The sequence below is a fragment of the Aotus nancymaae genome, unplaced genomic scaffold, assembly GCF_030222135.1.
Source record: "Aotus nancymaae isolate 86718 unplaced genomic scaffold, 86718_ANA_hifiasm-v0.15.2.pri h1tg000108l, whole genome shotgun sequence".
Classification (NCBI taxonomy): Eukaryota; Metazoa; Chordata; class Mammalia; order Primates; family Aotidae; genus Aotus; species Aotus nancymaae.
The window spans coordinates 17193699-17221518 of record NW_026988523.1 but is presented as its reverse complement, the minus strand read 5'-3'; the positions used below and the strand labels follow the sequence as shown (position 1 = coordinate 17221518).

Genomic DNA, 27820 nt, shown 5'->3' with positions numbered 1-27820 from the left:
AAGCACTTTATGGCTTCTCTGGTATATCCAAATTATCAACATCACTACCCTTGCATTTTGGGGCCATTAAGTAAAATGAACATAAACACTGCGATACTATGACAATCAATCTGGTAACCATAACAGGTACTAAGTGACTAATGGACGAGTAGCATATACAGCAAAGATATGCTGGACATGAAGATAATTCATGTCCCAAGTGGAATGGCACAAGATTTCCTCAGGCTACTCAGAACAGTGTGCAATTTAAAACTTGTGAGTTATTTCCGGGATTTTCCATTTAATATTTTCAGAGTGCAGTTGACCATGGGTAACAAACCACAAAGGCAAAACTGTGGATAATGGGGAAGTTAATACAAGGTGGCAACTCTGGAAATCAGAATCCCTTTAGGATCCCAGGTTTGTTGTGTTTGCTGTTCACTGGCCTTTTTTTGACTAACACTGTAATGTGTGCATTCTCTGTTGTGACCACTGAAGTCTCTGCTTCATTAGCTTAGTGGTCAGCTAATAATTAGACAGAGATTTCCTCAAATGTCTTGAACCTGTATGTCTCCGTCTTGCTAAAGTACTCTGTCTGGGATATGTCTTCAAAACTCCAGCATGTAGTTTACAACTATGCCTTACCCTTCACTTCCTGCTGGAACAGACCTCAATGTCTGCTACAGGTGAGGTTAGTGCCTTAGATTTTTTTCTTGGGCACGGAAAGAGTCTTGCATATGTGCATTGCCTTCATGCTTCCCAGGAACACAATGAAACTTTTCAAAACCCTCTACACTTCCTACTTTTTGGTCAGCTACTTTTTAGCCCCACCTGCCTCAGGCAACTACTGTATTAAACAACTGGCCGGGCTCGGTGGCTCACGCCTATAATCCCAGCACTTTGGGAGGCTGAGGCGGGTGGATCACAAGGTCAAGAGATAGAGACCATCCTGGTCAACATGGTGAAACCCCGTCTCTATTAAAAATACAAAAATTAGCTGGGCATGGTGGCGCATGCCTGTAGTCCCAGCTACTCGGGAGGCTAAGGCAGGAGAATTGTTTGAACCCAGGAGGCGGAGGCTGCGGTGAGCCGAGATCGCGCCATTGCACTCCAACCTGGGTAACAAGAGAGAAACTCTGTCTCAAAAAAAAAAAAAAAACCAACAACTAACTGCAGGGAACTATTTTTCACAAACAGCATGAAGATAGAGCTTTTTAAGCAAAGTGAACTGAGTCCAGTGAGAGACATGTTCAGAAAAAAAGAGCTTTGTCAGGTGCAGTGGCTCACACATATAATCCCAGCACTTTGGGAGGCCAACGCAGGTGGATCACCTGAGGTCAGGAGTTCAAGACCAGCCAAGCCAACATGGTGAAACCCTGTGTCTACTAATCCCAGCTACTTGGGAAGCTGAGGCAGAATTACTTGAACCCAGGAGGCGGAGGTTGCAGTGAGCCAAGATCGTGCCATTGCCATCCAGCCTGGGCAATAAGAGCAAACTCTGTCTCAAAAAAAAGAGAAAAATGAGCTTAGTGAGGTTCCAGATAGGTCAGAGAGCGATAATTCTCTGGAGTCTGATTTTTGGGGAGTTTCAAGGCTATTTTGGGGGAAACAAACTTCTCTGAATAGAAATACAATAGGAATTTAAGAGATGCCTTTTCTCACTTGGCATTTCAGTTATTTCACATTTAGTTATCCAAATCAGAATGCTGAGCCTTCGTTTTCTCAAATGTATACAAGGGACATACTGTCTTCCTAAGGTTGAAAGGATTAGAAATGATATAATGTAAAACTTATTACAAAGCTAAAGTAATCAAAATAGTGTGGTACTGCCATAGGGACAAACATACAGACCAATGGAATACAACACTCAGAAATAAACCCTCACATATGACTTAGAACAAGAGAACCAAAATTCAGTGAAGAAAGGGCTAACTAAGAAAACTGAATAGGGGAGTGGGGAGTTGGGGAGAGATAGCATGGGGAGAAATGCCACATATGCGTGAAGGGGAGGAAGGCAGCAAATCACATTGCCACGTATGCACCTATGCAACAATCTTGCATGTTTTTCACATGTACCCCAAAACCTAAAATGCAATAAAAAAAAAAAAAGGAAAGAAAAGAAAACTGAATATCCAAATACAAATGAACAAAGCTGGACACTGACTTTTCACCATATATAAAACTCCAAATGGAACAAAGATTAAGAGCTACAACTATACAACTCTGAAAACAGGAAAATCTTCATGACATTGGGTTTGGCAATCTTCTTGAATATGACTCCAAAAGCACAGCCAAAAGAAAAAAAGACAGATACACTAAACTTCATCAAAATAAAAAAAACATTTGTACATCAAAGGACACTATCAAGGGAATGAAAAGAAAACCCACAGAATGGGAGAAAATATTCGCAAATCATATTAATGAATTACTATCTAGAATACATAAAGAATGCCAACAACTCAACAATAACAGAACAACCCAATCAAAAATGGGTGAAGGACTCGAATACATTTCTTCGCAGAAGACACACAAATGGCCAGTATGTGCATGAAAAGATGCTCAGCATCCCAAGCCATTAGGGAAATGCAAATTAAAACCACAATGAAAGGAGACATCCAATAAGATAGCCATTATAAGGATACCCATTAGGACAGTTATTTTAAAAAGAAGAAAATAACAAGTGTTATAGAGGATGTGGAAAAACCAGAACCCTTGTTCATTGGTGGTAGGAATATAAAATAATGAAGCTGCTATGGAAAACGGTTTGGAGTTCCTCAAAAAATTAAATATAGAATTATCATATGATCCAGTAATTCTATTCCTTCATATATACCCAAAGTAACAGAAGGCAGAACTCAATTATATACTTCTGCAATAATGTTCACTGCAGTATTATTCACAATACCAAAAAGTTTCCAACAGATGAATGGACAAACAAAATGTGGTATATACATATACAATGTTATTCAGCCATAAACAGGAATGAAATTCTGATACATGCTATCATGTGAACCTTGAAACTAACGTGTGATTCCACTTAACATGAGGCACCTAAAATAGTCAAATTCAAAGAGAGAAAGTAGAATAGAGGTTACTAGGGGTTCAGAAGAAGAGAAATGTGTTATCTTAATTGCATAGAGCTTCTGTTTGGGATGATGAAAAAGTTTTAGAAGTAGATAGTGGTGATCATTACACAACACAGTGAATGTACCTAACCCCACTGAATTACACACTTTAAAAAGGTTAAAATTGTAAATCTGGTTATGTATATGTTACCATCAAAAAATTTACATAAGTACCCAAAGCCTTCACACCACTTTTGATGAGCCTTTTGCCCCTCAGTTGAGACAGTGATTACAGAAATTACTTAGATAATACTTTATGAAACCTTGGTTGGTAGTGATGGTCAATAGCATCTCCTCTCCGCCTCCCCCAACACACATCCATGCACACATATACGCACACACTAAATATACTCAATACTCTGTCAAATACCTAGAATTATTTTTCACAAAGGATTACACAACCAATAATTTCACTAATGATGCAGTTTATATCCTCTCATACTAACAGATAAAAACACATACATTCTCTAAGCACAAAGCTTATATTCACAAATAACTCTCTGCTTAAAGACAAAATTTCAATTAATAATCACCATAAGAATTTAGTTATTTAATGCAACTACTAATCTAATGTCATCAACAAAATCTAAGCAACTTTATCACAAAACCAGGGTTATATTCAGTGGGCATGCATTAATAATCTTTACAACTTTAACATTACACCAGAAAAGGAATTGAATATATAAAAGTTTCCTTGATTTTTGGTGGTTTTCAAATTTCATGGCACAGATTACAAAAAGAAAAACCCTGTAAAAACAGATTTTAAATATTTTCAATAAAATGGTAAAAAACTGAATATATACCTTTAAGCTTTCATACCGGGCTGAAGATTTAAAACATCAAGCTGGCCCCAATCTGTCAAAACTGACAGGTAAATATTTACAATGACCAGAGAGAGTTTAGTTACAATGGTACTGGAAGTCTACACTCTCCTATCAAAAACGCTTTAGGGTTAATTTCTCAATGCAAACATGTCATTTTAAATACTGTGAGATATAAACTTGGAAACATACTTAGAGTTTGGAGAGAGACGAACAATAACACACAAGTCAATCTTATTTCTGACCTGTCAACAAAGCCCTCTGGCTCCCAAACACCCAACATTGTCCCTCAATATAAAAATTTAAAACAGCAGAATGATCTTACCCCACGGGCTGACATTTTTCTAGAGAATTATCTTTCACTACGTATCAAAGCAGGGCTCAAGATCCATTAACCTTCTACAAAGTGTAATAGAAGAGCACCAAATTTATAAACTGATCTGGCAACCCAAAATGATATACCTTTCAAATGGAAACAAACTTTTTCTGATTGTTTTATGTGCCATGTTATTCTTGAAACTTACGTGGCTACAAATAAGAAAAAAATTAGGGAAGCTTTGAATATATCTTGTACTTTTCATCAAGGCTAAAGTGCAAAATATCTCCATTATCTCTGGTATTTTAATGGGGAAAAACATCACATATAAAAAAGGAAAAGAAGTGACAGCAGAACTAATACAAAGAAAGCACTCTCAAATATACACTTGAAAACTATTATTTTACTACCAATTTAATTTTTCTTTCTTCAGCAAAGTCTGTCAATGAACCAAGTTCTCATAGAACTTAAGATTTTGTTTCATTCTTTCCAGGACCAGAAATTCAAAAATTACAGGAAAAAAGAATGGAAAAAAATAACACTGCATGACAATGGACACTAAGTTCATAAAGAACTTCTTTTTAAAATGAAATATTATGGAAGAAAATACCATGAAAAGAATAATCCTATGAGAATCATTTTTAAGGACAGTAAATTTGAGCCTTGGGTCTTCATGAAGATATTACAATTTATATAGAAAACTATAAATATACAACACTCCGGGGAGGGGGAGGAAGTCAGAATACATAATATTTAACATTCTATAGGACTAAAAATCTTTTGAGGGAAGCGGGAAAAGGACAGCCAACTGAATCTTTAAGAATTCAGAAACTATGAAAAATTCCTGGGTCAAAAAGGTGCTCCAAGTGGAACCACACTTTGTGAGGAGAAAAAAAACACATGAAACTTTAGATATATTTTTTAAAGGAAAGAAAAAAGTACTGAATAAATGCAATTCTAGCCGAAAAGGAAATCTTAAATAAAGGGGAAAAGATGTGAATAGTGTAAACAAGTCTGGCTCAGAAAGGAAACTGAACAACATATCCAAGATCTGTCCATAAAAGTAATGCCAGCGCATCTTTAATATTAAAGAAATAGGCTATAAAAAATTCAGTCTCAGAATTGGTTTTTAAAAGCTCATTTGTGCTCCTTTGTAGGTGCGTAGTAAAGTTCCATAGGTTTGTTCACTTTCCAGTATTTCTCACTGACCAATTCCAAAGAAAAAGAGCCATTCAATACCTAAAACAAAAAAGAAATTATGAAAACTGCTGAAACCACAATAATAATGAAACTAAAATAGAAGTCCACAGAATCTTTTTTTTCAAATCTTAGGAATAACTACTTGTCACTTAACATTGTGTTGTGGTCTTTTACATTATTTATTAGATTCTACCCCACCATTTGCCACTCAGTTGGTCAATGTGCTCCCAGTTTCAACAGTCTATTATTTTAAATACTCACAGTGAACTGGCCACTGGCTGTTGCTATATAAATGGTATACTGCTTCTCACTGGCTGTATCAAGGTTCATCTGGTTTGATTCACCTTTGCTTCGAAGTTCTTCTAAAGCTAACCTCACAGCCAGATACTTGGATAAGTGATCAACAGTGGCGTTTCCTGAAGTCTTTATGTATCTGGAAGAATAAATCATTAAAAATTTCATTTCTAGAATATGCCAATGAGAAAAATGTACTTAAATTATGGAACTAATACATTTCTTAAGAACTAAGTAAAATGGAAATGTCTCAATTATTCACAAAATAATATCAGAAATTTAGTGTTCTACAATCTAAATTTCTTACTGATAAGTACAGAAGAGGGGAAAGTAAACACTCAACATCTTGCTGTCAGGCCATGAAAACTTCACCTACCTTATCTTCTGCAAAATATGATACACAGTGCCAAAAATCAAATGGAAATACACAAAGTACTAAAGGGGAAAAAGGAACAACATATCCCTCAAACCCTAATGACCAGAATCTGCTGGCTGTAGCAGCAAGGGAAACAGAATAGGAGCAAATTTCTTATTGTCTAAGAATTAAAATGTCTTTTTTAAGACTAAACATAGAAATGTTAATTTGGGCTGGGTGGGCACTTTGTGAGGCTGAGGTGGGGGCATCACTTGTGGTCAGGAGTTCAAGACCAGCCCAGGCAACATGGCAAAACCCCCGTCGTCTCTACTAAAAAATACAAAAATTAGCTGGGTGTGGTGGTGGGCACCTGTAATCCCAGTTACCCGGGAGGCTAAGGCAGGGTTCGCCTGAACCCGGGAGGCAGAGGTAGTAGTGAGCCGAGATCATGCCACTGCACTCCAGCCTGTGTTACAAAGCAATACTCCGTAACTTTAAAAAAAAAAAAAAAAAAAAAAAAGAGGCCAGGCTCGATGGCTCACATCTGTAATCCCAGCACTTTGGGAGGAAGAGGTGGGTGGATAAAGAGATCAAGACCATCCTGGCCAACGTGGTAAAACCCTGTCTCTACTAAAAATACAAAATTTAGCTGGGCATGGTGTTGTGCGCTTGTAGTCCCAGCCACTCAGAAGGCTGAGGCAGGAGAATCACCTGAACCCAGAGGCAGAGTTGCGGAGGCTGAGCCGAAATTGTGCCACTGCACTCCAGCCTGGCGACAAGTGAGACTCCGTCTCAAAAAAAACAGAAATGTTAATTTGGGGATTTTTAAAGCATAATATGTCATTCAATCCCTCATTCAATAATTGTTTGATGTTTATCTGCACTCAATGGCAGGCAGTGTGCTGGAGAGACAGTGATAAAGCAGCCATTCTTGCCAGCAAGAGTTTTAGAGCCTATTGTTCCTCTAGTAACACTGTTAAGAAATTTGAATGGCTCCCTTTTCCTTCTCTACCAAGAAGAGTCATTCCTTTCAGATGTGCAACTTTGAGTGGAAAGCACATGAGGGAGGAAAGAAGAAAACAACAATCTAGGCAGCTAGTAACTGAACCCCGACAATCAATGGGATGACAAATATTGCTCCTACTTCTTACACAAGACTGCCTTTTACCTCCAAATTAAACATTCTGAATTTAAATAATCTGAAACTAATCCACATACTTACCTTGTCTGTGCACTGTCATCTTTTTCCATAAGTGTGGGGTGAGGCCTGAATACTAATTCAATTTCACTAGCACCATCCATTACTGGATCAATTGCCACTGCTGCATTGTTATTATCAAGCTCAAGCCCAGAATCATCAGATGTTTTGGTCCGTTTGTTACTAGGGCCTGCTTCCTGATTGCTATGTGTGGAGGCATTACTACAGTGTGAACTGTCACCATTATCTTCTGCTCCACTACCATTTTCAATCTGTTGTTTCTTGCCTCGCTGCAGTCTAGTCAAGGGGGAGAAAAGGATGCATAAAGTTTACTTTTAGGCCTTTAAAGTCACAAATTTGAAGCATGTCTGCTATTGAACTTTAGGATTCCAAAAAATATTGGTAACTGAATTTGCTCTGAGTTGGATGACATTGTTTCCCACATGATCCTGAAAGGTCTAAAAAAATCTCTCTCACTCACAGGCTAATATTTAAATGATTTTACAAATGTTTCTATTCATTTAATAATTTTACTGGCCAGACATGTAAAATTACACCTGTAATCCCAACATTTTGAGAGGCCAAAGTGGGAGGAGCTTGAGGCCAGGAATTTGAGACCCTATCTCTACCAACAAAAAAAAAATTTAATTACTAAGGGCATGGTGGTGTGCACCTATCATCTCAGCTACTCAGGAGGCTGAGACAGAAGAATGAATGGCTTGAGCCCAGGAGTTCAAGGGTGCAGTAAACTAGCATTGCTCCACTGTACTCTGGCCTGGGCCAGAGTGAGACACTCTCTCTCTCTTTTTTTCTTTCTTTTTTTTTTTTTTTGAGACGGAGTCTCACTCTGTTGCCCAGGCTGGAGTACAGTGGTGCAATCTCGGCTCACTGAAACCTCTGCTCCCAGTTTCAAGCGATTCTCCTGCCTCCGCCTCCTAAGTCATTGGGACTACAGGCACGCGCCACCACACCCAGCTAATTTTTGTGTTTTTTGTTTTTTTTTTTTTTTAGTGGAGACAGGGTTTCACCATATTGGCCAGGCTGGTCTCAAACTACTGACCTCGTCATCTGCCTGCCTCAGCCTTCCAAAGTGCTGGGATTACAGGTGTGAGCCACTGGGTCTGGCTGATGCTGTATCTTTTTTTTTTTTGAGACGGAGTTTCGCTCTTGTTACCCAGGCTGGAGTGCAATGGCGCGATCTCGGCTCACCGCAACCTCCGCTTCCTGGGTTCAGGCAATTCTCCTGCCTCAGCCTCCTGAGTAGCTGGGATTACAGGCACGCACCACCATGCCCAGCTAATTTTTTGTATTTTTAGTAGAGACGGAGTTTCACCATGTTGACCAGGATGGTCTCGATCTCTTGACCTCGTGATCCACCCGCCTCGGCCTCCCAAAGTGCTGGGATTACAGGCGTGAGCCACCGCGCCCGGCCTGATGCTATATCTTAAAAATAATTTTCTTTATTAAAAGACTGTAAGAATTATTGGCAAATTTTTATATTCTGAGCATTTTCTCTCATGAGATTACAGGTCTGAAGAAAGGTATGATTCAGATACGAAAATGTAAAAATTCTTAGGGAAGATACTTATGCCTCTTTAATTAGAAATTCTTAAGGAACAAGATTTAAGAATAATAGTAAGTACTTCCTTCCTGCTGACTTTCCTCAAAGTCAGCTACGGTAATGCAAAATGATTCTACTGAGGAAAATGTGATGGTATCTAAATAACCAATGTGGACACAGAAGCTGCTCTTTATAACAAGCTCAGATATTAAAACGAATTACTGGTAGGGCAATGCACTTTATACATATAATCTTGTTTACTCTCCAAAACAACGTGTCAAGGCAGTTACCATTACTGTCATTTTCTAGTTGAGAAAAGCAAAGAAACTTAGGTACAAGATTAAATAATTTGCCTACCATTGTACAACTAATAAGTGCGAGAGCTAGAGCTAGGATGTGAACTAGACCACATTCTTTCTACCACATTGCCTGTCTCTCTACCTGTACATAAAAGAAAAAAGAGGCCGGGTGCGGTAACTCATGCCTGTAGCACTTTGGGAGGCCAAGGCGGGAGGATCACAAGATCAGGAGATCAAGACCATCCTGGCCAACATGGTGAAACCCTGTCTCTATAAAAATATACAAAAAAAAAAAAAAAAAAAAAAAAATAGCTGGGCATGGTGGCGCACACCTGTAGTCCCAGCTGCTCGAGAGGCTGAGGCAGAAGAACTGCTTGAACCCAGGAGGCAGAGATTGCTGTGAGCCGAGATCACACCACTGCACTACAGCCTGGGCAACAATGTAAGACTCCATCTCAAACAAAAAAGAAAAAGAAAAAAGAAGGAATATATGATGTAAAAGAAATATGAAAGAATGCCTGGCACTTGTAAGAATACTGTCATTATGTTTATTGCCAGAACAAGGAAATAACAGTCCAATGGTTAGGAAAGATGCTCAAGAACTCGTATTTAAAAAAAAAAAAAAATCCTGCTTACAAAATCTATAGATTACTGCAAAACTAAGAGGGGATGACTAGTATGCTAAATAACAAACTATGATTCAAAAATATATAAGCATACACAGTGGAATATTATTCAGCCCTAAAAAGGAAGGAAATCCTGCCACACACTACAATATGAATAGTCATACTGAGGACATTTACATAAAATAAACCAGGCACAAAAGTACAAATACTTAACTTGGTGGCCTATGGTCAAGTAAAAAGAGAAATAAATAATACTACTACTAAATAACAACAACAAAAAACCGAAAAGTACAAATACTGCATGATTCCACTTATATGAGGCTATCTAAAGAAGGGAAATTCATGAAACAAAGTAGAATGACAGTTATGGGGACAGGGGTGGGAGGGGGTTGGGGGGGAATGAGGAGTTAGTGCTTAACGGATACAGGGTTTCAATTTTATAAGACGAAAAGAGTTCTACAGATTGGCTGCACAACATTGTGAATGTTCAGCTTTGGGGAGTCAATAGTTTAAAAAAAAAGAATGTACTTAACACTACTGAACTCTATACTTACAAATGGTTAAGATGGAAAATTCTATGTCTTTTACCACACTTTTTGGGGGAAAAAAAGCATAAACAGGCTAAAATAACGAGACAAAAAATTAAGAGCTCAATAAAAAGACTAAAATATCTTCTAAAATCTACAACTAAAGCAAATGAAAAGTTATTTTAGTTGACCATAAATTAATCACCTAACAGGTTTATTAAGACTCAATATATTTTTATTCCACAACTCTTTCCAAAAAAGGATTGATGTGACAGAGCTACATTAATGTAACTGCAGGAAGCATTTAAAGAATAATGTTCATATAAAAGACATTACTAGTCTATTATAGCCTATATTTATCAAATCACATCTATAATATTACATACTGTCCTAATGGTAGCATTTTAAGAACGACACCAATCTTGAGTGTCATGAGGAACAAAAAAGAAATTAGGAATGTGAATATTAAGCCTTAAGAGAAATATGTACAAACATATATATATGTATCTATATATAAAAGTATCTGAAAACAAAGAAGTAGAATCTGACATATATGTAAAAGTCAACATAAGTATTTCAACCTAAGACAAATTTAGACTGCTGCACACAAGACACTAATTTTAATTCGATATAAAGGAAGAATGCAAACAAAAATTCACACATCAAAAAATATTTACTGAGCAGCTACTACTTTAAGCCAAGCACGGTTCTAAATAATGGTGTTATAAGAGTTAATGAGGCTGCGCATGGTGGCTCATGCCTGTAATCCTAGCACTTTGGGAGGCCAAGTCAGTGAGGTCAGGAGTTCAAGACCAGCCTGGCCAAAATGGTGAAACCCTGTCTCTACTAAAAATACAAAAATTAGCTGGGCATGGTGGAGGGCACCTATAGTCCCAGTTACTAGGGAGGCTGAGACAGGGAACTGCTTGAACCCGGGAGTCAGAGCTTGAAGTGAGCCAAGATTGTGCCACTGCACTCCGGCCAGGATGAAAGAGCGAGACTCCATTAAAAAAAAAAAAAAGTCAACAATACTGACATAGTCTCTACCCATATTCTAGTGTAGCAGGTAACATATCAGAGAGTGATAAGTGCTATGGAGAAAAAAATAGGGCAGGGAGGGTAAGGAAGTATAGAGTCCAAGAATGGAAGCTGAGAACTTAAGCTGATACCTGCTAAGAAAGTGAGGTAGTGTGCCATGTGGATTACCTGGAAAAGGAGGGTTTCTGAAAAAGAGTACTGTAAGTACAAAGGCTCTGAGGCAGAAGCATTCTTGGTGTGTCTGAGGAACAGTAAGGAAGCTGTAATAAAGTTGCCAACAAAAGAAAGGAGTGCCTATCACATAGCCCCACTACTAGAAATGTATAAGCAAAACTGAAGGAATATATGCAAAGGACAGTCTTGCTTTTAGTAAAAGCCTACGGTGAACAACCATTAAAGTCCTTCCAACTCTTAGGAATGTAAAATTATTTTAAAAATAAATACATTTAACATTTAGTACTTTATTATACTTTGATAAATAGAGTGATAGGTCAGTTTAATACTGTTAGAATGGAGCACATCTTGGAACCTTTAAGCCAGTGGTTTTTGACCTTGTCTACATTCCACAATCATCTACAGAACCTTAAAAGTAGAAATATCTGGGCCCTGATTACTGGGACAGGGATAATACCTAAAGCCTTGCGATTTAAAAGCTTTCTGAGTGAATTTGATGTTCAGCCAAGGCAAAAACCAACAGACTGAGATGGGGCTTTATCATCTCCTTCTGTGGAAAATAATGATTATCCTTGAGGCCTGATGAAATGAAATGATAATGTCAGAGAGGAAAAAAGGAAGAGGGTAAGGGAAAATGCCCAGATTATATAGGGTCTTGGAAGCCATCATTAAAGTCTTTTGGTTTTTATCCTATTAGATGGCTCCAAGCAAAGGAAAACCATGATCTTCCTCTCAATTTAACAGTATATCTAAGGGCCAGGTTCTGTGGCTCATGACTGTAATCCCAGCACTTTGGGAGGCTGAGGTGGGTGGATCACCTGAGGTCGAGAGTTTGAGACCAGCCTGACCAACATGGAGAAACCCTGTCTCTACTAAAAAAAAAAAAAAATTTACAAAACATTAGCCTGGCATGGTGGCAGGCACCTGTACGCCCAGCTACTCAGGAGGCTGAGGCTGGAGAATTGCTTGAACCCAGGAGGCAGAGTCTGCAATGAGCCAAGATTGTGCCATTGTACTCCAGCCTGGGCAAAAAGAGCAAAACTCCATCTCAAAACAAAACAAAATAAAACAAACAGTATTTCTGGCTGCTGTGCTGAGAATAGACTATGTAGGAGTAAGCATGGGAAGTAGAATAACCAGGTGGGAATTTATTTGAATACATCAAATGAAAGACTGTTATGGCCTGAATGAATCTGGATATACTATGCAGAAAGCAAAAAATATTTATTTATTTACAGATTGGAATATAGGATATGCAAAAGAGATTTAAAAGTGACTCCAAGGTTTTTTGCTTAAGTAAGTGGAATGACAGAGTTGCCATCAACCAAAATGAGTAAGAATAAAGAGAAGTAGGGGGTAAGCTCAGTACTGATTATGTTAAGTCTGAGATGCTTATTAGATACCCAAAAGGCCATGTGTCGAAATTTCAGGTAAGTCTGGGCTAGATATATAAATTTGGGACTCATCAGCATATAGATGGTAAATTAAACTATGAAACTGAATAAGATAATCTGGAGTCAGATTTTGTACTGAGAAACACTATTCTCTGGGATACTCCACCTTTAAGAGTTTGGGAAATTAAAATAAAAAATCAAACTACAAAAGAAACAGGTGAAGGGACAGCTAATGGCATACAAAGGGAACCAGGAGAATAGGGCCTCCTGAAAGCCAGGTGAAGAAAATTATTCAAAGAGAAGTTAGAAATTAATTGTGTGAAATGCTGCTAAGTAAGACGAAATCTGAGAATCAGCCATTAGATGACACAATGAAGAGGTCACTAATAACGTTGATAAGGGCAATATGATGGGGTGGTGAGGATGAATGTCTGACTGGAGGGGGTTCATAAAAGAATGGAAAAAGAACTGGAGATACAACTCTTTCAAGGGATTTTGCTATAAAGATAAGATAAGAAATAGAACTGTAAGTCAAGAAAGAAGTAGGTACAAGAGAGATTTTAGTATTTTAAATGAAATACCCTTTATACCTGGAGGCATCTATTATACCTGCACGATAAGTAATCAGGCAGTCTACTATTTGTTAACTGTATTTTACCTTTTTAAAAAAGTAAATTTAATATTTAATAAAGTATTCAGAAAAACAGCTACCCTCTCTGACCCTCTTTCCCATATACCTGTTCATGGCCTGTATCTTCAGTCCTTCCTCAATGCTGTGACTGAGTGCTTGCTGATTATTGTGCTTGTTGATCCTGGCTAATACTCTCTCTTGATGAGCTTCATACTCATCACGACTTGGATAAATTTTGCTGATGAGTGCATCAAAGTTTGGGTCTGGCCTTAGTGATCTTTTGGAAACTAGTTTTTTCCGACAGGTAGGACATTCTTTGTTGCTAAATAAAAGGAGGGGAAAGCAAATGTAAACAATCCTAGTATCTTTGGGCTAAAGACAAAAAAATACAGCTTCTAGATAGTTATCACCTTTATTCCAACACCTTTAATAAGTCACAGAAATTTAAACCGATCAATCTGAATTTCCTTGAACATCTGAGTAGTGGGTAAGGAAGATTTTAGAAACCTCACTCTATACCACTCATCAAAAGAAAAAATTTGAGTATTTCCCAAGATAATTTATATATAACCATCTTAGAAATAAAAACCTATTCTTTTCTAAATATCCCCTTTCTGATAACCATGCTTTACATGGAAAAAATACCCATATACATATATATATGTGTGTGTATATATATATACACACACACACAATTTATATGTAATAAATTGTTTTATTGAAATACTTTCATAAGAATATTATTTTATATATTTATCTGTAAAAATCATGGTTTTATGCTTTGTAATTTCCTCAAAGCAAATACTCATCCTATGAAACTTCTAAAAATCAGCAATCTCAAAGATTTTCCCATAACTAAAACTTAGTGACTTGAGAAAGATTTCTAATTTTCAATCAAATACCTACAGAAAATGTATTTCTCAGCCAAGCACAGCGGCTCACACCTGCAATCCCAGCACTTTGGGAGGCCGACACAGGTGGATCACGAGGCCAGGAGTTCGAGACCAGCCTGACCAACATGGTGAAACCCCGTCTCTACTAGAAACACAAAAATTAGCCAGGCATGATTGCACACACCTGTAATCCCAGCTACTCAAGAGGCTGAGGCAGGAGAACTGCTTGAACCTGGGAGGTGGAGGTTGCAGTGAGCCAAGACTGTGCCACTGCACTCCAGCCTGGGCAACAGAGCAAGACTCCATCTCAAAAAAAAAAAAAAAGAAAAGAAAAGAAAATGTATTTCTCAGCCAGATGCAGTGGGCTCAAGTCTGTAATCCAGCACTTTGGGAGGCTGAAGTGGCTGGATCACCTGAGGTCAGGAGTTCGAGACCAGCCTGGCCAACATGGTGAAATCCTGTCTCTACTAACAAAAAACAAAAAAATAAAACAAAATAGCCAGGCATGGTGGCAGATGCCTGTAATCCCAACTACTCGGGAGGCTGAGGCAGGAGAATGGCTTGAAACCCAGGAGGTGGAGGTTGCAGTGAGCCGAGATCGCGCTATTGCACTCCAGTTTGGGCAAGAAGAGAAAAACACCATCTCAACAACAACAGCAGCAGTAACAACAACAACAAAGGAAGAAGAAAAAAAGAAAACGTATTTTCTCAAATCCCGGAAAGCACTCCCATGGTACAATTTAAGTACCTAGTATAGTAAGTCTTTTCAACATACCCACTTCTAAGGGCTGTGATGATACAGTCTGCACAAAAACGATGCAAACACTCCTTTGTAGTCATGGTGTTCTTCAACATATCCAAACAAATTGGGCACATTAATTCACTGTGTAGACTTCGAGGTGAAACCACAATTTCTAAGCCATCTGTTATTGCCTCCTGTAAGAGAGTCACTTCAAAATTAAAAGCTACTTAATTTTTTTTATTACAGACAAGTTCAAACGTATAAAAGGACTGGAAATGGTTTAAAAAAAAAAAAAAAAAAAGAACATTATATGTACTCATCGGCCAGCCACAACCATTGTCAACTCACAGCTAACTTTGTTTTGGCTATAACTGCCTACAGCTCTCCTCAGCCCCACCACCACTACATTATATAAATGCTCTTAACTTTAAAACGCTAAAAATAACATATTAAGGTGTTTAAAAGCTAACTAGTGGGAAATTAGCCTGGTATAATAAAAAAGCACTGAATTTAGAACCATATACCTTAGATTTGATCTAATTCTAGTCATATTAACTGAGTCTAAACCATTATTTAACATTGCTTTCTTACCTGTAAAAGGAGAAACCGCTAAAATAACCCTCAGAATATGTCCATCTTCAAAAGTGACACCATTTTCACAAAAAATTATGTTTCATGCTGCCCATTAAAATAAGATTCCAATATTCTCCAGTTTATAAATAGCTTAATAGAATTTCATTTTAAAATACTTTCGAACCCCCAAAATTCTTTTCCACAGACCAATTTTATATAAAGTGGTTAGCTTCTCACCAGAAGCTGATTTAAACCAGAATATATCCAAAGTATAAAATGTATTGCTATATCTAATTGTCATGCCTAAAAATGTTTCTCTCCAAATGCATCTGGAGTTCCAATGTAAAATTTCAGGACATATCTCCCCTGCTGCAGAGTGATTAGCGAATCCTACTTGCTTCATCACTATTACCCATCCTCCCCACAAGCTGGCAGTGAGAATATAGATTATTCAGCTCTAATGCCATCAATATCAACTCCTGTGGATTGAGGAGAGTTCTAGCATGGTGAGAACTGTAAAGCAAGATGCAGGTATAAATAAGCGGCTTTCAATAGGCTCCTGTGCTTCCTGTTTCCACTGCAAGTTCATCATACTTGTGCTTTCTTTATATGGTCAGAGATGGATTACTCCAAAAAGAAAAACATAGAAACTATAGCTATTGTTCATAAAGGGCTTAACTATTAATAAAATATGCTTGTTACATTTCAGCCTCTCTATATAAATTACATAAATATGAATATATATAAATATGAAATAAAAAAATAATTCTTTTTTTCTCTTAATTTTACTCTTAGACAAACTTTTTGATTTCAGAAACTATCACTGAGAGTATACTGATGACCCAGAGAGTAATCAAGTGTGCTCTCCTCTCCTTTAGAACACACCTAACAAAATCCCAACCCTGGATATATTCAACCCTCTACGTTCTTCTCCAGGGCTGTATCTGTGCAGACGTGTAGCACTGTGGGAGAAAAGAAAAAGGGAAAACCACCTTGGTAGAACTAAACATTTTACAAGCCTCATATGGGTGTTCAATACTGCTCAGCAACTGGTTTCTTTTCCTTTCTATACACTATTTTACACCTTTTCTTCTATCTGCTGACCTTTTTCCATCTGCACTTTCAATAAACTACCTTACCTTAATTTATTGAGATACTTCATTAAAAGAGAGTGCCTTCATTTCCTCTCTACCAAATCTATACATCATCTTCTCCCTTGTTAAAAGGAAAAACTATATACCTCTTCCTATCAAAGGTATATTCCTTTGTACCTTCTCAAAGACATGCTTCTTTTTATTATTCTGTTTGCTCTCAGGCTTCAGCAATCTCTCCTCCACTGAATCAGCCTAAGAGATTGGAATCTCAACTCAGGCTGCGGCACAGTAAAACATGAATGATGCACCCTAGAGCTGTAGGGGAGAGGGAAGATGGGCACTCTATCTCCATCTTTTTCTTGTTTTGAGACAGAGTTTTGCTCTTGTTGCCCAAGCTGGAGTACAATGGAGTGATCTTAGTTCACTGCAACCTCCGCCTCCCGTGTTCAAGCGATTCTCCTGCCTCAGCCTCCTGAGTAGCTGGGATTACAGGCGCTCACTACCACACCAGGCTAATTTTTTGTATTTTTAGAAGAGATGGGGTTTCACCACGCTGGCCAGGCTGGTCATGAACTCCTGACCTCAGGTGAGCCACCCGCCTTGGCCTCCCAAAGTGCTGGGATTACAGGCGTGAGCCACCACACCCGGCCTCTATCTCCATCTTGTAAACAAACTGAAAACTTAATTTCACATTGCATAGCCAAATTTCTCTGAAGAACTGCCTATTCATCTTTTTTCACTTCTACCCTCCCCTTACTAGACCATATACATAAAATTATCATATCCTTGATTCATCAATGTGAGCCAATGATGAGAATGCATCATGATTCCATTCAACCCTCAACCTGTACAATCTACTCAGGTTAATTTGCTCTTGTCAAGGTCACCAAGTATATACAGTTGACCCTTGGCATCCATGGGGGATTGGCTCCAGGAACTTCCACACGCATCAAAATCCTTGGATGCTCAAGTCTCTTATAAAAAATGGCATGATATTTGCATATAAATTAGGTATATTCTCCCATGTACTTTAAATCAGGGGTCCCCAACCCTCAGGCCGTGAACAGGTACTGGCCTGTTAGGAACCAGACTGCACAGTAGGAGGTGAGTAGCCGGTGAGTAAGCATTACCGCCTAAGCTCTGCCTCCTGTCAGATCAGTGGTGGTATTAGATTCTTATAAGAGTGTGAACCCTACTGAGAACTGCACATGCAAGGGAGCTAGGTTGTGTGCTCCTTATTAGAATCTAATGCCTGATGATCTGAGGTGGTACAGTTTCATCCTGAAACCATCTCCCACTCACCCACCCTGATCCATGGAAAAACTGACATCCATGAAACTGGCCCCTGGGACTACTGCTTTAAATCATCTCTAAATTACTTGTAATACTTAATACAATGCCCATACAGCACCTCATTTGCATGGATTCAACATACTACTTGGCACACAAAAAATTCAAGTTTTGGTTTTTGGGACTTTGTGAAAATTTTTTGTTCCTGAATTTTTTCGATTATGGTTGCTTGAATCCACAGATGCAGAACCCATGTATGTGGAGGGCCAACTGTATTGTCAAGTCGTATTTACACCTTTCTAATCTTCAGCTTATTCGGCCTGTCACTAGTGTTAAACGCATTAACTACATCATCCTTCAAATACCTCCTTTAGCTTTTAAATCCCCGTATCTCCCAATCTCCTGTTTTTCCTTCCTTTTCTCTGGATGTTCCTCTCAGTCTCCTTTACTAGCTCCTTGTCCGTTACCTAATTTCTAAATGTTGAAGCAGCTCTGGATGAAGTTACAGGTCCTCTGCTCATTTCTCTGGATGATTTTATCCATTCCTATTGCTTAAAATGTGCTGTCAATTCCTAAAATTTTCCATTTAGTTCAGACTAATATAAAAATTATCTCTAGTTAGCATCTCTGTCTGTCTGTTGCATAGAAATCTCAAAATTAGTCCAGTATTAGGCATGGTTATTGTCTTCAAACCTGCTCCTCCCCTAGTCTTTGCCATCATCTCAAAACAGTCTTCCTTGGAACCTTAACAGTACTTATTAGAGTAAGGAGGACTTGTCCAACTTTCTATAACTTCTCACATGTGAATTTTATAGATACTTATTTTTTCAGCATCTGTGAAGTCCACGGTTGGTGCTACCTGTGTTTTATTTACCACTGTCTACCCAGTACCTACCACAAGAGCTTGTATAGAATATTCAAATTATTTGTTCAATCAGTGAACAAAGTGTTAGCCAACATACAGAAGTCAGGAATGCTTGCATAAAAGGTATTATTACTGTATTTCTATTTAAGTTTTCATGTTCTAAAAATGTATCCCAGTTTACGTGCCTCATATGCCCCTTAGCAGTCATCTTAGTCATTACCTGAGGTGTTCGTTGTAATTCATATAAACTGAGTTCCCATGTTTTGCTTAATGGTTGAGTTCCGTTTGTCTGCACAGCCTGAGACATTGCTAGAAATAAGAGACAAAAACAATTTTAGTATTTGAAAAGGAATTGCTATGGTATGAATGTATGTGTCCCACCAAAATTCCTATGTTGAAATCTAACCTCAATGCAATAATATTAAGAGGTGGGGACTTTGGGAGGTGATTATGAGGGCTCCACCTTCATGAATAAAATTAGTGCCGAGGGAATCTTTTGGCTTTTCGAGCATGTTTGGACACAGAGAAGCATCTATAAGGAATAGGCCCTCACCAGACACTGCATCTGCTGGTGCCATGATCTTGGAATTCCCAGTCTCCAGAACTGCAATATATTTCTATTGCTTATAAATTACCCAGCCTAAAGTATTTTTGTTATATCAGGCTGAATGAATTAAGACAGGAATTAAATCTCAAAACTGATTTTTAGGAATTGTTAATCTTAATAAAAACAAATTATTCACTGGTTCTCAAAAATTAAAAAGAAGAAAAACTCAAGAATCTTTACACTTATGAACTACTTGACAGTAAAAGCCTACTACTGACTTCCAAATGCCCAAGAGCTGGCATACAGGAAGTGCTTAACATAGCAAAAGGGCTTAATTACTACTGAATGTATAGCAGATTGTTTTAACCCAAAACAATAAATATTTTTATGAAATTCATGGTCATGGAACTTAGAACAAAATCAGGAAAATTTCAGATTCTTCAGCATAGCTATCTAGTCCAATGTTGTCGAAGATTAAAAACCTGCTTTATAGCACTTTAAACCACTAGTCATTCTGCCTCTTTCACAGTTTACTCATGAAAAAATCCCTACCTCATGTTCAGAAAGCTTTCCTAATGTAGAAACCTAAACTGCTACCTATTCATCCTATAGCTGCCCTCTGAAGACAAACTAATAATAATAATAATAATAATAATAATAATGTCTGAAAACTTTTCTACAAAAGACTTTCAAATATTTGGAAAGTGGTATCATATTCCACCTGATTTTTCTTTCCTTTTGGCTAAATATCATAGTTCCTCCTATTGTTCCCCATCTGACACCATTTCAAAGTCTTCTCACCACCCTGATTAATTCTGCCTCCTCTCCTGATATAAATGAACTGAACAGCTTAAGACCAACTTCTCCGCTTGTCTTTGAGTAGGGAGACATCTAGTATAAACGTGGGAAAGAAGGTTGTAGATAAAAAAAAACTCACTCCTCTGGAGCACAGAAAAATGAAGTGTCCCCAGTCATCCAAATTTTTAGTAAATACCTATGACTAGTCAAGCAGAACTGCCCTAGGGCCCTTGTCTAGAAGGAAATAGCTAATCTACAATCAATAAGACAAAGTCTAAACCGGAATATAGGAAAAACTGAAATTTTATAGCGGTAGATGGGGGAATTTGATAAGTGAAATAGGCTTTAGCAGAGATGAAATAAACCTTAAAAAGAAAGATTATCAATCCAACAGAGCTTAAAGAAAAAAATTAATATATTAATAGAAAGAGATTACTTACAGTGGAATGGAAGTACAAAAGAAAGAGGGTTCTAGGCAAGTTACAGCAGCAGTATGGGCATGCTTGCGATTGGAAAATATTAAAAGTTTAAACAGGAGAGTAACGTGAGCAAACAGATCACAAAAACTCAAGTAGTATAGAAGGTAGAAAACTAGAAAGCAACAATAAGATCAGTGAGAGAAAGTTGTTAAAAACCTGTATGATATTAACTATCTGAACTAACGCAGTTAAACATGGAAGAGAGACAGAATTAGACCACTAAGTGATATACAAGACGCTAGTATAAGAAAGAAGGGTCAAATATGGCTCAGAGAAAACAACCACTTTTTACTGAGAGAGAACACAGAAGGAAAAGCATGGGTTAGAAGAGCAGTACAGTTGCTACACACACTGAGTTCCAGTTACTCATGGACAACTAAGGTAGAGTGGTCCAGTAGATAGTGTGGGCAAAAAAAATTCCCACACCTCCCTGAAGACACCACATGTCCCTGATTCCTGTACTCTGGAGCTAAAGGTTAACAGACTGGTAATCAGGGAGTCTGATTACTGAATCACAGGACCTAGCCACTATTTTATAAACATTATTAGACATCTGCTATGGTAACCCTTCCTTGTGAATCAAAGTGAAAGCTGCAAGCTTTTCCTGGTAGAATTCCTGATACATGCATTCTTACTATAATCCTAAATTACTGTGCTGAGTAGGCTAGATGGCACAATTTCTCCAAGAATGATTTCTAGTTACCTCAGCTATTATGGAGAATTTGGGGCACATCGAAGATAATACAGCTAAGAGAAGCTCTAGAAAGGAAAGGAGAAACAGTACCAAATATACAATGGCCTTTTGTTACCTACATGCCAAGGTCTCAAAATAAAATGGACTTGAAAACAGCATCCCAAGAAGATCCTCTTGCAAAAGTTGGCGGAGGGGAGGGACCTCTCAAACTATCTGAAACTTGCCCTCTTTATGCAGCTAACATTATCATGCTTCGGCATCACCATCAGCACATATTCCATCTGTTCTCTATTCCCTGCCCCCAAATCCTAAATGAACTATTCTTTCCTAAGGTCTTCTCCCCCAAAAACAACCAATGACCTAATACTCATTTAAAATTGCTACAATGTTGCTTCCAGTGGTAAGCCAACAGAAACCGAATCAAGGTATGGTTTAAGGCTGAGCTAACAGTTAAAGCCAAAAGATAGCTAGAAGACTAAAGACTGGTGTGTATGGTGCTTCACCGGACTGCCTGAGGCCAGAAGTTCAAGAGCAGCCTGGGCAATATAACAAGATCCCATCTCCACAAAAAAAAAATTTTTTTTAATTAGCTGGGTGTGGTGGTGTGTGCCTGTAATCCTAGTTACTTGGGAGGCCAAGGCTGAAAGATCGCTTGAGCCCAGGAGTTTGGTTTCACTGATGTATGATTGTGCCACTGCACTCACCCTGGACAACAGAGTAGACCTTGTCTCTTAAAAAAAAAAAAAAAAAAAAAGGTGGGCCAGGCACAGTGGCTCACACCTGTAATCCCAGCCCTTTGGGAGGCCGAGACAAGTAGATCACCAGAGTCCCAGAGTTTGAGACCAGCCTGGGCAACACAGCAAAATCCCATCTCTACAAAAAATACAAAATGTTAGCCAGGAGTGGTGGCACACATCTGTAGTCCCAGCTACTCAGGAAGCTGAGGTTGTAGTGAACTGAGATCATGCCTCTGCACTCCAGCCTGGGCAAAAGAGTGAGTGCGTGTCTAAAAAAAAAAAAAAAAAAAAAAAAAGATGCCTGGCTGGGCACGGTGCCTCTCGCCTGTAATCCCAGCACTTTGGGAGGCCAAGGCGGGCGGATCATGAGGTCAAGCGATCGAAACCATCCTGGCCAACAAGGTGAAACCCCCTCTCTACTAAAAAATACAAAAATTAGCTGGGTGTGGTGGTGTGCGCCTTAGTCCCAGCTACGTGGGAGGCTGAGGCAAGAGAATTGCTGAACGCAGGAGGCGGAGGTTGCAGTGAGCCAAGATCGCACCACTGCACTCCAGCCTGGCGCCTGGCGACAAAGCGAGACTCTGTCTCAAAAAAAAAAAAAAAAAGATGCCTAATAATAGGGCTGGAGTGAGGGAAAAAAAAAGAGTTGGCCTGTAGTCCCAGCTACACAAAAGGCTAAGGAAGGAGGCCTGCTAGAGCCCAGGAGTAGTTCAAGACTGCAGGAGAGACCATGTATGGGAGTGGAGGGGAGAGGGAGGGAGAGAGAAAGTAAGAGTGGAGGGAAGGAGACCTGAGAAAACTGCCATCAAGACTTTATATTGTGGAAAAGACCCAAAGCTAATATAATAAAAACCCTGCCCTGTCTTCTTGTTAATAGGCTAAAACATAAAATACAGGACTTCTAAAAGAAAATTAAAATGGAAAACTGCAAATTTGGATACACTCCAACATATGGCTGAAAACATTGGAAGAACCTTAGAAAACTGACAAAATACAAACTAAAACAAACATACAACCCTTCAAATAAACCTAGCTATCAAGATAATTTTCTAAAAAAAAAATCAAAAGATATTTTATCCTCTAAGAATTAAAGATCTGTTGATACTAGTAGATAAAGCAAGCAGAAAAATAAGAGCAAACAAGCAAAAAAATATTAGCAAACAAAGAAGCAGGGGGAAAAAACAAGAGCCAGAACATATTCAATGATGCTGCTTTGAAGATGACTCTAGTTGTTGACTTTGAGGTGAATCATGTATAAATATAGATGGCCAGCTTCTTTGTAGATAGGTTAGTGCAAAAGTAATTGTGGTTTTTGCATTGTTGGAATTCACCATTTGATACTGGAACACATTTTTAAATAAATGTGGTTATATTATATATCATTTCAATGGACATTTCTCACCTTATGATTTTTGCTAAATGACTTACTACTTGCCGTTTATGTTTATTTTGGACTATGGAAATGATGTTAAGATAAAAAACAAATTCAAGTGATTTTCTTATTCAAGTTCAAAATGGGTTGTAAAGCAATGGAGACAACTCACAACATCGACAATGCATTTGACCCAGGACCTGCTAACGAATGTACAGGGCAGTGGTGGTTCAAGAACGTCTGCAAAGGAGAAGAGCATCTTGAAGATGAGAACCTTTAAGATGAGGAGCATAGTGACCAACCATAGGAAGTTGGTAACGACCAACTGAGTGCAATCTTAGAAGCTGATCCTTTTACAACTACATTCGAAGTTACTAAAGAACTCAACCTCAACCAATTTATGGTCGTAGCATTTTAAGCAAACTGGAAAGGTGAAAAGGCTTGGCTACTGGGTGCCTCATGAGCTGAGCAAAAATAAAAAATATCATCGTTTTTCAGTGTCATCTTCTAACATTCTACGCAACAACAACGAACCATTTCTCCACTGGATTGGGAGGTGCAATGAAAGTGGATTTTTATTAGGCAACTGGTGATGACCAGCTCAGTGGTTGGACTGAGAAGAAGCTCCAAAGCACTTACCAAAAGCAAACTTGCACCAAAAAAAGGTGATGGTCACTGTTCGGTGAGGCTACAGTTTTGTCTCATCTGTCATATTCATCAGACCTCTGACCAACCCACTACCATTTCTTCAAGCATCTCAACAACTTTTGGCAGGGAAAACACTTCCACAACTGGCAGGATGCAGAAAACATTTTCCTATAGTTATCGAATCCCGAAGCATGGATTTTTACACTACAGGAATAAACAAACTTATTTCTCACTGGCAAAAATATGTTGATTGTAATGGTTCCTATTTTGATTTAAAGATGTGTGTGAGCCTAGTTATGATGATTTAAAATTGTCCAAAACCGCAATTACTTTTGCACCAACCTAATACGTGTGTCATTATTTCTACCATATATCCTACTACAACACAATAGGTCTTTCAGAGAACTGAAACTACTCAGGAGGAATTTCTAAAAATTTCAAATGCTAACCCATGTCCCAACTTGTAACTGTTACCCTAGGACCAACTATAAGCAGAACACTCCTTCTATCTCCTGAAAGCTACCCTGGAAAATTAATAGGAACTATCAAATAAAATATTCTGCTGAAGTATTATATTTCTAGAGATACTAGGTCTCCTGCACATAACCAAATTATACCTGATTTGGATATCTGTATTCTTGTGGCAAATAAGACTTAGGAGTGACTGACAAGTTAGTTGTACTTCCAGAATTTCCTGGTACCATTTGGAAAAACTAGAATCTTCATGACTTTGCAGAATTTCCTAGTCCTTCCTCACCTTTCTGTTAAGTCTGCATTACAATAGTATGTTCTCTGGTATCTACAGTCTTAAATGCTATCACATGGATGCTATCTTACCATAGTACATGCTATCTTACATCATAGGTATCTATCATACCTAAGACCAAAAATAGGGCAAAATCTTGATAATGACTGTCAAAATCATTATCTCAATTCTTATGAACATGTCACTGAACAGATAACCTCTTGAGAATTAGTGCATCTTGGCTTTAGATTGATATACATCTTCATTTAATCTAAATTTACCCTGCCCCAAAATCATATATAATCTTTCCTCTTCTTTTGTTTGGTGAGAAGCTACATTTCTGCCTGTGGTTCCCCCTTGCCCAACCCAAGAATGTGAAATACATTTAGCTTTTGTTTTTCAGATCTGAATGAAAAGTGATTTCAATGAACATTAAGAGTCACCTATGTATAGATACTAACATATACACAGAGTAGAGAAATAGGAAAAGAACATGAATGGATGGCCAAGATACAGTCTGAAAAACTGAAGAGTAGAGTAGAAGCCAGCGAAGAAGATAACAAGTGAGGTGCCAGACAAAATGATCTTAAGGATTTTTTCCAGTGACAAGAATGTGCTCCCTAGATCACAACAGCCTAAAGATCCTTGTCACACAACAGAACAAGATCTAGGTCTACCCAGGGCCTATCAAAATGTAAAATTATAACAAATATAAAGAAACAATTGGCTTTTATTTGAGTTCCTGGAATTGGACAACATCTCATTTTAGAAAATGACGGTTCCAATGAGAAGAGAGGAGGTTGGCTTTAAAAGCAGAAAAAGGCTGAAGAAAGCAGAAACAACAAAAAGCAGACTGTTTCAAAGATGCTTTCCTTTATAAGGTTAAAACAGAGGAGACTTCCTTATTACGAAGACTAAGGCTGATTCTATCTCCTATGTTTTAGAAAACTGGCCCATTTTCAAATTTGATTATAAGGCACTTAGTACAAGTGATTCCATTCTGGTTTGTTCTGGCCTGGTGGGGTCTAGTGCAATAGGCTAGTCTGGAACAGTAGCCGCCCATAAATGTTGTTTCACAGGCCCAATTTCCAGTTACAGCTCATTAATTATACTTCCCAAAAAAGATATATCTGAAACCCCAGAAATGTTTCTATACAAAGTAGGTGCTCAAATTTGTGGAGAAAATATATAAATGAAAATCATTAGTCTGCATGAGATAACTTTAGCTGCATAGGCAGAAACAAAATAAATCTGAAAAAAAAAATCTAGTGATATATTATGAAAGCTGGCAGCTTCAATAATCAAAGGGAAAATATCAATAAGATATTCAGAATGATCTTTTAGGGACTGTAATACCTGGCATTCACAATGACATTCTACACCTTCATATTCTTTTTGTTTTTATTTTTATTTTTTGAGACGGAATCTGGCTCTGTGGCCCAGACTGGAGTGCAGTGGCATCATCTCGGCTCACTGCAACCTCTGCGTCCCAGGTTCAAGTGATTCTCCTGCCTCAGCCTCTCAAGTAGCTGGGATTACAGGTGCACACCACCATGCCTGGCTAATTTTTGTATTTTAGTAGAGACAGGGTTTCACCACGTTGGCCAGGCTGGTCTAGAACTCCTGACCTCAGATGATCCACCCACCTCGGCCAAATGTTTGTATTTTTAGTAGAGATGGGGTTTCACCACATTGGCAAGGCTGGTCTCAAACTCTCAACCTCAGGTGATCCGCCCACCTTGGCCTCTCAAAGTACTGGGATTACAGGAGTGAGCCACGGTGTCCTGCCACCTTCATATTCATATGAAAGATCACTAAGTGTCACCCAGGCTGGAGTGCAGTGCTGAGATTTCAGCTCACTGCAACCTCCGCCTCCTGGGTTCAAGTGATTCTCCAGTCTCAGCCCCCCAAGTAGCTGGGACTACAGGTACACGCCACCACATCCAGCTAATTTCTGTATTTTTAGTAGAGACAGGGTTTCACATGTTGGCCAGGCTGGTCTCAAACTCCAGACCTCAGGTGATCCACCCACCTTGGCCTCCCAAAGTGCTGGGATTATAGGCCTAAGCCACCGCGCCTGGCCCCCTACATGTCCTTTATAAATAAATAAAATGAAAATACTACCTTATCATAATGTATGGTATATGTAGTGAGAGAAATATTGTTAGAAATATTGATAACCTGTAATTTTAAAACAATGAAACCATAGTGAATGAAAAAAAATGAATCAAGCATTAAAAATTAGAAAATGAACCTAAACAAAGTAAAATGGAAAATAATCACTATAAAAGCTGAAATCAAATGACAACAGCTAATAAAAATATAGCTAAATTTCTAGCAAAAAAAGTTAATTCCTAACAATTAAAAAAATCATACATATGTACAGATATGAGATTTAAAAAACAGAGAATGTTATCTTCAACTCTGTATCAATAAATAAACTATTTCTAATAAAAAAGTCTTAGTAAGTTAGAAATAAATGGAAATTTATTTATTAACCTCATGAAAATCTACTAGAAGTCCCAAAACAATCAATGTTAAAAAGCAGTAACATGGTGGATTGAAGAGAAAAAATGTCAAAAAAGGCTACAATTTTCCTACAAACAAGGAATAGCCATTCAGAAATAAATTTAAAAGATCCCATTCAAGATAGCAACAAAAGTTTATAAAACCCTTAAAATAATTTCACAAAATATTGAAAAGACAAAACTCTACAACTTTACTGAAGTACATCCTCTTACTAAAGAGGATCTGAACTGGATTAACATATACATATGCATATAAATCTAATGCAATGCAATCCCA

The 27820-nt window shown here is 38.1% G+C and overlaps 1 protein-coding gene across 3 annotated transcripts in view; it reads right to left on the bottom strand.

Annotated features, from left to right (window-relative positions):
• Window positions 1-3633: 3633 nt before the first annotated feature.
• RNF2 (ring finger protein 2) overlaps window positions 3634-27820 on the bottom strand; it is a 48610-nt gene continuing 24423 nt past the window's right edge. For 2 of the 3 annotated variants that reach the window (XM_012444691.2, XM_012444693.3), the window contains exons 2-7: window positions 19216-19304; window positions 15207-15367; window positions 13645-13860; window positions 7313-7585; window positions 5703-5874; window positions 3634-5480 (exon numbers count right to left, since the gene is read on the bottom strand). In XM_012444691.2, the coding sequence (XP_012300114.1) occupies window positions 5379-5480; window positions 5703-5874; window positions 7313-7585; window positions 13645-13860; window positions 15207-15367; window positions 19216-19302 (1011 nt within the window). In that variant the 5' untranslated portion in view covers window positions 19303-19304 and the 3' untranslated portion in view covers window positions 3634-5378. Of the gene's footprint in view, window positions 5481-5702; window positions 5875-7312; window positions 7586-13644; window positions 13861-15206; window positions 15368-19215; window positions 19305-26661; window positions 26668-27820 lie in introns of those variants that run through there. The other variant, XM_064370338.1, reaches the window with a different exon arrangement.